The sequence below is a fragment of the Aphelocoma coerulescens genome, chromosome 17, assembly GCF_041296385.1.
Source record: "Aphelocoma coerulescens isolate FSJ_1873_10779 chromosome 17, UR_Acoe_1.0, whole genome shotgun sequence".
Lineage (NCBI taxonomy): Eukaryota > Metazoa > Chordata > Aves > Passeriformes > Corvidae > Aphelocoma > Aphelocoma coerulescens.
The window spans coordinates 7,728,696-7,741,576 of NC_091030.1; the positions used below are offsets into that span (position 1 = coordinate 7,728,696).

General features: G+C 53.9%; 1 protein-coding gene and 1 long non-coding RNA gene across 2 annotated transcripts in view; both read left to right on the forward strand.

Moving 5' to 3' along the window:
- Positions 1 to 221: 221 nt before the first annotated feature.
- Positions 222 to 6,101, forward strand: LOC138119726 (uncharacterized). Its single transcript, XR_011155596.1, has 4 exons — positions 222 to 304; positions 2,748 to 2,795; positions 3,399 to 3,925; positions 4,710 to 6,101. It is a non-coding gene; the product is annotated as an uncharacterized lncRNA (long non-coding RNA).
- A 710-nt stretch (positions 6,102 to 6,811) lies between these two features.
- RXRA (retinoid X receptor alpha) overlaps positions 6,812 to 12,881 on the forward strand; it is a 101,246-nt gene continuing 95,176 nt past the window's right edge. The window contains exon 1 of the mRNA XM_069031663.1: positions 6,812 to 7,161. Coding sequence (XP_068887764.1) covers positions 7,134 to 7,161 — 28 coding nt within the window. The 5' untranslated portion in view covers positions 6,812 to 7,133. The remainder of the gene's footprint in view (positions 7,162 to 12,881) is intronic.

The window sequence follows — 12,881 nt, forward strand, 5'->3', positions numbered from 1 at the left end:
GTGTTTGGAGCACATATCACTGCCTTGATTTATTCCCTGTGATGTGGAAGGATGGAGCCAGCATCACAATACCTGCCTCTCAGGCTGCTCCTGCCCCTTGACACGAGCAGGTGCAGCACCCTGAGTTCGCTCCTTTGAGCAACACCTGATCCCTCTTAGAGGCTCCCTTTAAAAGCAGCTCTCTGGATGGACACCAGGCATCATTTCTGGATGTGATCTGGGTTCTTGAATCCCCCTCCAAAACCCCACTGGGTGAGACCAGGCTGTGGCATCCAAGGAACCCTGAGCTGAGCTGCCCACCCTGGCAAGTGTCACTCTCACTTGGTTCTGCTGATGGGGAAAATCCAGGGGTTGGTGTAATTTATGGCTGTGGCAGGCACTGGTTTATCATGGATTTAAGGGGGTTTCCCCTCTCATTTGCTCTTGGGACAGAGACTGGGGGGATAAAGGCAGGCTGGCAGCCAGCAGGGAAGGGACCTTTGCTGCTTTGGAAGCAATGGAAGGATGTTGGGGGTGGTTTTGTGGCCAGGGTCCCTCAGCTCACACTAGCCCCTGTGCTGTGCCCGGAGGAGCCTTTTGAGGAGGTGTGTGGTGGCTAAAGAGTGAATCCCTTGGGGTCAGTGGTGTCACCCCCAGCTGTCCCAGCTTTCCTGTGCTCCAGCCCAGTAAATGCTGGTATGCATGGAAGGTTCAAGGCGCCTTTATCCACCCTCCTGCTGCTGTTCCAGTCCTCCAGCAGACCCCTGGCTGGGGCAGGCTTTGGGTGTGGAAGGCCAGGAAGGGGAAGGAAGCGGATTCAGATGCCCCACTCCCACTTCTGAGGGCCAGAACCCCCCTCGGGAAGCCCGGTGAGCATAAATCAGTGGGGCTGCATTGTTCTTGCAGGGCTGTGCTGATTTATTCTGGCTGAGGACCCTTTGCCATGGTCCAGACTTCACACCCAGAGTGGCACCACTCCCCTGAGCCCCTCTCCTGCTGCTCCTTGCCCTCCTCCTGCTCCGTGTTCTCAGAGGAAGCACCAGCACACGCAGCCTGACAACAGCCCCGGGGCTCTGCAGGGACCCTTTGCCCTCCCCAGACAGCCCCAGGGGGATGAGATGCCACAACCTGACATCAGCAGAGTAAAATATGGCCCTGGCAGTAATCTGAGAGAATGTGATGGTAATTTGGGGTGGGGGGAGGAGAGGAGGAGGCATTGAAAAAAGGAGGCATTGAAAGTACACTTCCTTTCAGTGCATTGCTGGGAAGACCATTAGGAAAACCACTAGATTATTTTTCACATTCTTCAGTGCAAAACTACTGCATTTTATGACCACTATCAATAACAGCTATCATATTACTAATGCTACAGTTGCCACATATATAATATTTAAATCACATTTGTGGCTGACAGAGACCTATGGACATTCTCAATCCCAACAGGCTATTACAGTTCATATCATGTCTGTCATATAAATATTATGAATCATTTCCCACTATCTTTATGGGGGCTACATTGACATCATCAAAAAGGCTCTGGGTACTGCTGGATACTGCATATTTATATACACCTTATGTATATGTATGTGAATGGAGGGAGATTTATACAACAATCATGGGTAATAAATGCCCATGATAAAGCATATTATCTTCACACTTCATTTGCAAAGTGGTTTGTATGCAGGGACCAGGGGAAGGCCAGCAGAGGAGCTCGGAGTGACTGAGTCACATCCTCGAGCCCTGGTGTAAATCAGGTGGGGTCTGAGCAGTGTGGGATGAGCTTCAGCTGCTGCCCAGGCACTGCCTGGCTTCCTGCACTGCTGCTGGCTCCCATCAGGTGAGGGTTTGGCTCCTGTCCCACTGGCAGGATGGGTGATGCTCCACGTGCTTTCCTCCAAGAGCTGTAAATCTCACGGCTCATGTGCTGCGTTTCATCTTCCATCCCTTAATGCTTTCTTTGCTGGCTTCTTTGGCAGCCGGGCCCTGGTCTGGGTGATGAGCTGGAATAAAGAGATCTCCAGGTGTTAAAAAAGGCAGGAGTAGACTCTCCATTTGTAAAGTCATTTTGCAAAGCAGTTCATTAAACCACTGTCCCTGCAAGCCAGGTGAGACATGCCAAACCCAATCCACCAGGAGAGCATGAGGAGAGGATGAAACCTCCCTTAGGATTATTCAAGACCAGAGCCCAGGTGCCCTGAGATCTTTACCCCAAACCTGTTTTAAGAGCCTGAACGCTCTATTAATGCTTGTTCTATATGCAGAGACAGACAAGAACAAATGCAGCTCCATGGCTGGGAGTTTGGAGGTCTCTAATAAGCGTTTAATGTCCAGTTCTGAAGCAGCTGAGAGTGCAGCTCTGCCTGTGCGAGAGAGGATTTGATCCGAGCAGTCCCCAAAAGAGGGGAGAGTGCAGCATCCCTGCCTGTCCTCGGCATGGGAATGAGGCTCTCCAGCAGATCAAATAAATCATGTGCATCTCACTTCATAAACAAACATCATCAGCCTGTTAGATGCTGCTGGGAAACAAAACAAGGCTGTCTGAATCTGCAGCACTGACAGAAATGCCTTGTCCTGGAGCTCGGCTGGTTTGTGTGTGCAGGGTCTCGCTGAGGAGCAGGAACCCTGCTCAGCAGCTGGATGGGTTTGGATGTGTCTGAGGGATGCTGGGAGCCCTGGCAAGGCTCTGTTCAGGGACTAACTCCACTTTCAGGCTCCAGAGTTTCTGACCTGTCCCCAAAAATCTTGTTGTGTCTCCCTCTCCTTCCTAGTGGGAAGAAAAGCAACCTGTGAGCTCCTCTTGCCCCTGAGGACATGAGGTAGGTGCTGTCCTGAAGACCTACAGACCCAGGCAGGAAGCTGCACAGTTGGAGGGACTTTTCTCCTGTAATTCTGCTGGGAGACACGGGGAATACAGATCCTGGTCCTGGAACCTGCAGTGACTTCGGGGACAGCAGGTTACTGGTGGTGAGGACAAGCCTGGGAAAGCCCCACAAATTCTGCATGAGTGGAAGGTGTCTGTCCTTGGCTGGATTTGGTTCTCGGATCCCTGGAGTCCCACACTGCCTGCTCAGGGGGGAGTCTGTGGCCACAAGCCCCAGGCCAGTTGGCCACAGCCACCCTTGCTCCCACATCATGGCACTTCTGGGTGCCTGTCACAGCCTCAATGTGCAGGTGGAGATGGAGCCTGGCCTAAGCCCATGAGCTTCTTCTGCTCTTTCTCATTCAGATTTTGCATTTATTCTTTCTTTAATTTGTAACAGAATGCAGCCAGGCAGGAAAAATAGATTTAAGTTTTTTTTCTAACTGTGCAGGAGGGCATTAAACAGTAGGGGAAGCACAGCAGGTTTTGCTTTTGTGTCCCGTCAGATAATTCTGGTTAGGGACAAGATAAGCTGGAATTTCTAATTTTTTTTTTTCAGAAAAAAATCGTAGAGGCTTGTGATTTCCAAATCCACTCACTGTGCCCAAGTGCCCAGTTCTGAATGCAGTCTCAGCTCCCCAAACATCTCATTGCCTGTCTCCTGCTGAGGCCCACGTGCACCTACATCCCTTTGCCCCAAAGGGATGGCAATGGGGTGCGAGTGTGGAGATGGAAGGAGAAGCCTTTGCCTAATTGACTTTATCTGATGAACATAGCGTCTCTCTCTGCCAAATTCAGCCAGAATTGAGTGCTGGGACTGAGAGCTGCCCAGATGAGGCCAGGCACTCCCAAATTATCCTGTTTTATCAGCCTGCCTTCCTCAGGATCCCAGGCTAGAGGGTGTTTGCATCACCCAAGGGTGCCGAGGACAAGAGCAGCAGTTTCCCAAGGCAGCTCTCCCAGCCAGCACAGGACCTTCAAGCATCCCTGTGCCAACCAGATGTACCAGGCAATGAGCTGCCAAAATCATCTGACTCTGCCCCCCCATGATGATTGAAGTCCTTCCTGGGAAGTGCGAGGCTGAAGGTGAGCACAGCATTAGGGAGCTTATTAAATTAATAGTGCATTAAAGAACTCAGGGGAGGTGGAAGGGAGGGGAAAGAGAAGGTTTGTAACATCACAGGAATATCCTGGCTTACCTTCTGGCATCTTCAAGAGACTGGAAATGTGGGACTGCATCCAGCTGCCTTCTCTGGGGCAAAATTCCTTTGGCTTCTGTGGGAGGTTTTACCCAAATAAGGATTGCAGGATCAGACCTGTTATTGTCACTGCAATTAACATTTAGATCCACATCTAACATGAACTGTTACAGTCTGGTTAGGGAGAAATTTAATTTGCTCTAAACAGCTTGATGGGAGAGGAGCGTGAAATGTCTTGGTTATGGTAATTTCACGTGTTGGAGTCTGCAAAGGTGGATTTGCAGCCCTGGCTCACATAACCCCGGGATCTGCTGCAGCCATGGAGCTGAGCGTGCTTTGGGATGGGGGTTTGGGGCCACATCCCCACCCTGTGTGTTGGTGATGGACACACTCAAAGCCCTGAAGGCCTTGGGGGATTCGGGAACCCACTGGGGGTGACGGGCAGGTGAGAGCCCAGCTCTGCCCCAAGATGTGTTTGCCCTTATCAGACAGATGAGCTTTAGTTTGTGTATCAGGAAACTGATTTCTACCTTTGAGCTGTCAGTCTGTACACAGCTATCCACAAAATCCGTGATTTTTGCACTCTCTGAACACTTTGAACCTGCTTTTTCTGACAACCCCCAACTTTCTTTTATATCCTTGCGTATTTCCTTTCTCCTCTTCTCTCCCAGGAGCTGATGTAACTCACTCTTAAAAACGGACTTGGAGATGAAACTTGGCATTTAAGGTCCCAGCCCACAAGCAAATGAAGTTACCAGTTATAAACACACACCAAAATCTGTTTGGACATGCTGAAATTACAGGAGCAGAGGATTAAAAGGATCCAAGACGCTTTATTTTGTTTTACCTCCTGCAGCTCCACCTGAGTGTCAGTTTGCAGCCGCTTGCCTGACACAAGATGGGTCCTTTTGGTGTTTTTATTCTTCGGGTGGATTGCAATGGATTTGGATGTTTCATTCTAAAGCAGATGGACTGTGATGCGTGTGGTGAAAAGGTCCCAAACTGGTCCACGCTGGGATTGTGGGGTGCTGCCAGCTGTGTCCCCCTCATCCAACCATCCCCATGTGGGTCTGCCCCGGAGGAAGGGCAGGGTCCTCTGTTCTCCTACAACAGAAGAGATGTAGGAGAAATCCAGGGGTTGGGGCCTTTCCAGAGCCTCTCTTGTGTGGCTTGAGATCCTACAGTGACAGGCACAAGATGGAGCGATAAGGGCACGCAGGGATACGGCGATGGCAGATAAGAGGCCTCACTTTTATAGGAGGAGCCGCTCGCTCGCTAATATTTATGGCATGAGACACTTTGCCAATTAAAGAATAAATCAGGGCAGATAAGGCCGGGGAGCGTTCCACGGATCTGCCACACAGGGAGGTGATGGCAGAGTGTCTGGGACAACCCTGATCGTCCCAGCTGCAATTTCCCCCAGCCCCATTCACTGCAGGAGAGCTGGGCTCTGCGCTGGGAGCTACCTGTGCCAGCAGAACCCCCCCAGCAGCTGTCCCTGGTGTCACTCCAGCCTCGCTCAGTGCCCAGCGTTGCTCCCCAGCGTGTGTGAGCAGCTGCAGCGTGGCCCCAGCCTGTTTGTTATGCATGTTACGGCCGTGGAAAGCGAGGGTCGATACGATGTTTAATATGCTTCATGCATAGTGGAGTCGCTCTGGTCCATCAAGCCACTAATACACATTCTTACAGGGCTGAGTATCATTTATTAAACCTGGAGGCCTGCCTGGCAAGGGGGGCCGGGGCTCTGGGAGGCAGCCAGTGGTGCTGCCAGGGTGGTACCCGCGGTGCTGAGGAGGTGAGAGTTTGCAGAGGAGCCGCACACACACACACACACACACACACACAAATTCACAGAGAGTTGTTTGTTGTGCCTCACGGATGGGAAATGAAATAAATCGTGCTTTGAGCGCTGCCCGCCGTGTGACACACCCCGGGGACAGGCAACAGGGCTCAGGGGCTCGCTGGCTGCTCCGGGGCTGGGCACAGCTGGCATTGCTCAGCATCACTCGAGGAACCCCCTCTTCTCCCCCTGCCGAGGCTGCCACTGCAGCGCTACGCGCCTCCTTCCCCCCCCTTTCCTCACCTCTTTCCCCTTCCTTCCTTCTTCCCCTCTTTCCCCCTTCCTTTTTCCTTCTCTTTCCCCATCTTTTTGCCTCTCCTTTTCCGTCTCTTTTCCCTCTCCTCTTTTTCTTCTCTTTCCCCTCTTCTTTCCTTCTCTCTTTCCCCCCTCTCCTTTCCTTCTCTCTTTTCCCTCTCCTTTCCTTCTCTCTTTCCCCTCTCCTTTCCTCCTCTCTTTTCCCTCTCCTTTTCCCCTTTCCCTCTTCCCCCTCTCCTTTCCTCATCTTCTCCCCTTCCTCCCCATCTCCAATTTCCCCTCCTCCCCACCTCTTTTTTCCCCCCTCTTTTCTTTCTCCTCTTCTCCTCCTCCCTTTTGCTTTCCCTTTTTTTTTTTTCTTTTTTTTTTTCTCCTCTCTCCCCACTCTATTTTCCTCCCCTTTCCTCATCACTTTAAGAAAAAAAAAAAAAAAAAACCACCAAAAAAACCCCACAACAAACCATCGAACACCACCAACCACCAGCGCAGCGCTCTCCGCGGGCCGGCGGGGCGGGCGCGGGGCGGCGCTGCTCGGCTCGGCTCGGCTCGGGCGGGCTCGGTACGGCTCGGGCTGCGCTCGGGCTCCGCTCGGCTCGGCTCGGCTCGCTCGGCACGGCTCGGGCGGGCGCTGCGGGGCGGGCGCGGCGCTCCCGCTCCCCCCTGCGCGGGCCCCGGCGCGGAGCCGGGCGCGCCCGGCGGAGCCGAGCGGCGGAGTTACATTGTTGGAGTTTGCCACAACTCCGCGGCCTCGGCTGCGCGGGGCCGCCGCTGCGGGGCCGCTGCGGGGCTGCAGCCTCCCCGCTGCCTCCTCCTCCTTCTCCCTTCCTCCCTCCTCCTCCTCCTCCTCCTCCTCCCCGTGGGTGTTTTTTTTTTTTGTTTTTTTTTTTTTTCCCCTCCTCCCCTCTCCCCCCGCGCTGATTTCCCTCCCCTCCGCCCGCCCTGCCTGTGTGTTTTCGCCGCCGCTCTCGCCGAGCCCCTTGGCATGAGTTAAGCACCAGCCATGGACACCAAACACTTCCTGCCGCTGGGTGAGTTCTGTTCCGAGAGATTCTCCGTTCCTACCGCGGGGGGTGGGGGGTGCTTCAGGACGATAAAATCAGCGCCCGTCCTGCCGCCCCCCCCCCCCTCCCGGCTCCGCTGCCCCTTCCAGCAGCGCGCACCGGGGGGCGGCGGGCGGGGGATGCGCTCGCCCCTTCCCCGGGGAGCGCCGCGGCGAGCGCGGGGCGGGCGGGCCGGCCCCGGCCCCTGCCCCCGGCCCCTGCCTTGGAGTTGGTATTTTTGTTTTGGTTTGCTGTTGTTTTTGCGTGGCGCAGCCGGGGGAACGGCGGGCCCCGGGCGGGGAGCCGAGCCGAGCCGGGCCGGGCCGGACCGAGCCCCGCCGGGCCGGTCGGGCAGCGGCCCCAGCGGCGCTTTCGAACGGGGCAGCGGCAGCCGGGAGAGCCCCCTCCCCGCCCGGGGCCGGCTCTGCTCGGGGCTCGGCAGCGCGCAGCCTGTGCTTCCCCCTCTTGCCTTTCCCCTCGATTTATTTTTTTCTTTAATTTTTGACTTTTCTCCTTTTTTTCCTCTCTCCCCGCGGCATCCGGGGCGCGCAGCCGGGCACGGGGAGGCAGCGCCCGCGGGGACCCCGCGCCGGCCTCTCCGCTCGCATCGCCGGCTCCTAGACCCGCCGCGGTTGGGACCCTTTTTGTTCTTATTTCCCCCCCCCCCCCCCCTCCTCCTTTTAGCTGCGTTTTAAAACCTATTTCCAGCCGGAGTTTGCCATCGTTTCGGTGACTGAGTCAAGTCCTGGCTTGTAAGGGCGAATGCCGCCTGCGTCTCGCTTCCAGGAGAAGTGATATTGCAGAGCTCAGTGCTCGGGGTGGGGGGAAGAAAAGTTTGAGCGAAGTCGCCTGGCGCCAAGTCCGGGCGAGGGGGAAGAGGGGCGAATGCTGCCATCCCTGTCCCCGCTCAGCCCCGTGGCTTCCAGCCTCCGGCCGAGCGAGCCATGGCCAGCGAGACCATCCCTTCTCAGGGCTTTAAATCTCTGCTCAGCCTCTCCAGCCTTCGGTGGTGTGTTTTGTTTCGTTCTTTCTCTTCTTTTTTTTTTTTTTTTAATGTGTTTTTTTTGCTTGTTTTGTTTACGGATTGCAGTTTCAGTTGTTCCTTTCAACGAGCAGAATAAATACAACCATCCCAGGATCTCCAGCAAACCCAGCCTGCTGAGAGGGTTTCCAGGGCTGTGGTGGTCTGGGGGCTTTGGCAGGGAGACCTTGGCCCTGTGGGCTGGCAGAGCAGTAGGTGGCATCTCTGTGCCCTCAAAAATCACAGTTTCACAGTGCCCGCAGTGGCTGGGCTGGGAGGTGGGAGATGCTGCTGGGGCCAAAAGCATCTCACCTGCAGTGTGTCCCAGAGCAGGCCCTGATTCTGAATCAAACCAGCTCCTTTTGGTTGGGTCCAGTGCAGCTGTTGGGGCTTATCCCAGTTGAAGGTGCCTCTCTGGCCACACTGGGGTGGTTTAACCTTAGGGGCCGCTGTTTGGGGGATTCACATTTCCTTGGATGCTCCTGTGGAAAACAGTCCAAGCCTCTTGATCTGGGCAGGCTCAGGCCTCTGCATATGTTAACTGTATTTTCTGTCAGTCCTGAGCTCTCCTGTTGTGCTGTAAATGCTAAAAAATCCGTTGTGTTATTAGTCAGGTTGGTTTGAAGGGGTAGGAGGGGAAGAGTCTGTGTCACTGCTGGCTCGGGGAAGGGTTTTCATGCTGGTGCAAGTGGAAAACAACTGATCTATCTGCTCATCTAGAAATGTGTGCAGCACGCCAGGAGCATCCCCAGGGAAAACAGGGCAGCCCCCAGGACAGCCACGCTGGGGGAGGTTAAAACTTCTCATCCTTGTTTCAGGAGAAAATCCATCTGCTTGTGGGAGCTGTTTGGGGTGTGTGGTCTGGGATTGTGCTGCTGCAGGAGAGACTCCTAAACTTTATCCACTGGTCTTTGGTCATGGATTATTGGGAAAAATCCCTTTGGCTGCAAAGGGTGCTGCAGGTTTTGGAGGGATAGATTGTGGTCCTGCTCTGGGCAGTGCAGGCAGGTTGTGTCTAAAAGCTTGTGAGCAGTTTGTAGGATTGAGGAGAATGTGAACTGAGACCTTCCCAGTGAAACCAGAGAGAGCTGGAAGAGCCACTCTTCAGAGGTGGAATGGTCCAAAGCCCACCAGGTCCTGACTTTGCAGAGTCCCAGGGTGTTTCACCACCCCTATTCCATGTCATTTTTGGGAGCTGCTGTTGGCAAACCAAGGGGACAAAAACAGCCCGGGTTGTGGGGTTTGTTTCCCTGCACGCCAGTACAGGCCTGAGCTGGGGAACAGCAGAAACACGGCCAAAATCTGACTCTGTTCCTGCATCCCCATCAAAATCTCAGCTCAGTTTGGCCCAACAAGGCCAACCTGGTGGTGGTTCCTGGCCAAGTCCTGCCCATGGTTAGACTCAGATAACCCCACTGATGTCATGGCTGGAAGTGTGTCCAGCACTGGGCACTTTTAATAGTAGTATCTCATTTTCCTGCTTCTCTGGAGAGCTGCTGGCAGATGCCAGCCAGAGGCTCCCCGTGAGGACAGCACGTCCCTGGGCATCTCCCAGGCTGGCTGCTGTCACCCGTCTGCCATCCCACTGCCAGGACAACCTGCAGCCTGGCACGGGAGCTGTGGGCACGGGTACCTTCACAGCCCTGCTGAGGCTTAAAACACCTCAGGGTCCAGCAGATGCTGCCTTAGAGCCATCTGGAGTTAGAGTCCTGCCTTTACTAGGCTTAGCTTTCTCAGGGCTGTCCTGCTTTTGTTCCTCTCTGTTATGTTGGGTCTCCAAGAGGAGGAAAAATGTAGAAAAATCTGTGCTGCAAGTGCTTTTGAGGCTGTGGGGATCACCTCTGGTGGGGTGCATGGGCCGAGGTCAGGCTTTCACGGGGCACTGATGTACAAACCAAGGACTCAGTTCTTCAGGTGGCTGCTTGTTCTCTGACTTTAACAATCCTCTTAGTGCTTTGTTTTCCCTTTGCCCATTCCCTGGGTATCTCTGGGGAGGAAAAGAGGGGTGGTGGGCTCGGGGAGCTCTCCCTCAAGGCTCAGCTTTGTGAGGGAAGAAACAGTTAATGGGTGTCCGAGGCCGGCACTTCCCTCCGGAGGTCACTCCAGCAGGTTGTAACCTCAGTGAGTCCCTCTTCCCACCCTGCAGCCGTGCCAGGGCCGGCTGCAGCTGCTCAGGATGTGGGGTGAGGACTGTCCGTGCCGTGCTCGGCCCTGCCGGGGCCGGAGCGGGAACGCCTCCGAGGAAAACAGCAAAACAACCCGCCGTGTCCAGCAGGGACAGCCCAGGGCCTTGGGGGCTGCTCCGTGGGGGACTGTGAGCATCCTTCAGGCACCTTCATCCCGCATCCCCTGGGCGTGTGGCTGGGATGAACCTGGATGCTGCACAGAACTCCTCGGTGGGAGCCTCTGTGTGGGTTGAGATGCTCAGTTCTGCTCTTTATCCCCTCAGAAAGTCACAGCTGATGTGAAATTCCGCAGGGAGGAGAACTTCTGAGAGATGTAGGAAGCATCGGAGCATCCCAGTGAGGAAGGGGGGAATCCTCTGCTGGGCTGGAGCAGGGGCTGGTAGGAGCAGGAGGTAAAGTCTGGTTGTGTCCTGGTGTGTCCTGGTGTCTCTTGCTGGAGCCTCGTGGAGGGCTCGACCTCTCCTCGCTGACATATGCAAAACAAGCCAGGAAGGAATTTTTGCCTTTTCCAGAATCCGGGCTGTGACAGTGAAATAAATCCTCGGAGCGTCCCCGAGTTTATTCCACATCGTCCTGCTGTGTTGGAAGGAGCGTTTGTGTTTCTCAAATTTAGGGCATTTTATTTATTTAAAAGAGAGTGGGGGAGAAAGCCGCAGAATTTGAGTTATTCATTGCAAATATTATTATTGGCGTTTTGCTCCTGTTGAGGGGAAAAAAAAAAAAAACAACAAGGGGGGAATCAAAACATTTCACTGGAAAATACACCCTGGCTTCGTCCCACCCACATCTTTGAGGCGAAAAGAAATATTTATTAAGAAATGGGTTAAAAACCTTTTTGTTGAGTATTGTTTTCTGGGAGCAGGGGTCGCTTGCCGTATGGCACCCGGCTGGATTTTGGATTTTTTAGGGTTTTTTTTTGCAGGATGATTAAGGAAAGAAACAAACAGAGGAGCTGTGGGTGCTCCAGGGCTTTGGGGTGTGCTTTGGTCCTGCCTCATCCACAGGCTGCGTGTTCCTGTGAGCATCCTGGTGCCTTTTCCCGGGGGTTGTGTGTGCTCAGAGTATTCCCTAAGGCTCCCAAGCTGCCTGAAATCCCCGAATCATTCCTGCTATAAATATCCTGGGAGTGAGACAGCAAGAGGTGGTGGCTCTTGGCAAGGGGCTTAACGGGTGACGGTGTGGGGACACGGAGGGATCCCTGTGCCCCAGCTGGGCTCCTCCACTGAGCCAAAACCTGGGATCCCTCAAACCCCTGCTGGCCAAGTGCTGCAGGGACCTTTCCTTCGAGCTAGGCAACCTAATTGGGCTCTAATTAATCCTTCTCTGGCTTTGATCCCCGTGTCGGAGCCGTCGTCACCTCTCGTGGTGGGGGAAGGAACTGGGGCTCTCCTCGCTCTGACCTGTGGTGTGGAGGGGTGCTGGGGGTGTGGAAGGATCTGGGCACTGTGGAGGGGTGCTCAGAAGTGTCAGGGATGCCCAGCACCGTGCAGGGATGCCCAGCGCTGTGCAGGGATGCTCGGTGGAACGCGCACGCAGCCGGCGCGGGATCCATCCCAGCACTTCCCTAATTGCTTCCTAAAAGGCCCAGGTGGGCTCTCCAAGTCAGTCGAGCTACAAAGCAATAGGGGAGGCAGCCTGGGTGGTTTTATTTCAATTGATTTTGTCAGGAGTTGCTGTATTTTATTACATTTAAAGACTAGACTCTGGAATAACTTTGAACGTTTGACACGCACACAAAAAGCAGCTTTCTGACATTTTCCTCTTTGCTTGTCTTTTATTTTATTTCTCCCCTCTCCTCCTCCTCAAAGGGAAGCGTGTGCCTGGAGGGAGGACAGAGGAGGAGGAGGAGGGAGGAGCGGTTGTGTCTCTCCAAAGGCTGCTCGAACATCAAGGCAGCGCAAAGCAGATGAAATAATATTGCAAATAAGGATTTAAAAAACCCTACAGAAGGATCCCCACACATGCCAGCCAGCTCAAACTGCCAGAAGATTTTCAGACAGAAGCAATTTAGCCTGGGAAAATGCTCTATTGTTGAGATGGAAACTGGCTGTGAGAACTTGCCTTTTCTGACAAGGTTTGGCTTCGAAAAAGCAAAGCAAAGTCAAGGAAACAACCTGAGTTTTTATTTAGAGGAGAGGGAGCTTTACAAAATGGAGGGTGTTTTCCGAGATAAACAGGGAGCAATTCCCTTGTGAGAAAGGGAAGAAAGGGCTCAAATTAAGCCCAAATGCAGCTCCTCTCCTTTGAAATTTTGTTTAACGTGGAGTTAAAAAATAATCCTGTTCAAACAGACCATTTGTAAGCACGAAACGCTTGGGCTTCTTTTTCCTCCCCCCTCTGTTTCCCTTTTCTCTTACTGCGATCCACAATAAAAGTTCCAAGGTTGCACCTTGGGGCTGTAATTCTGGTTGCAGCCGTGCCCGTGCCAGCTCCTGCCTCTGCTCATCAGGAGGGGATGGATCTTGCCTTCAAAACTCCTCGTCTGCCCAGATGAGACAGAT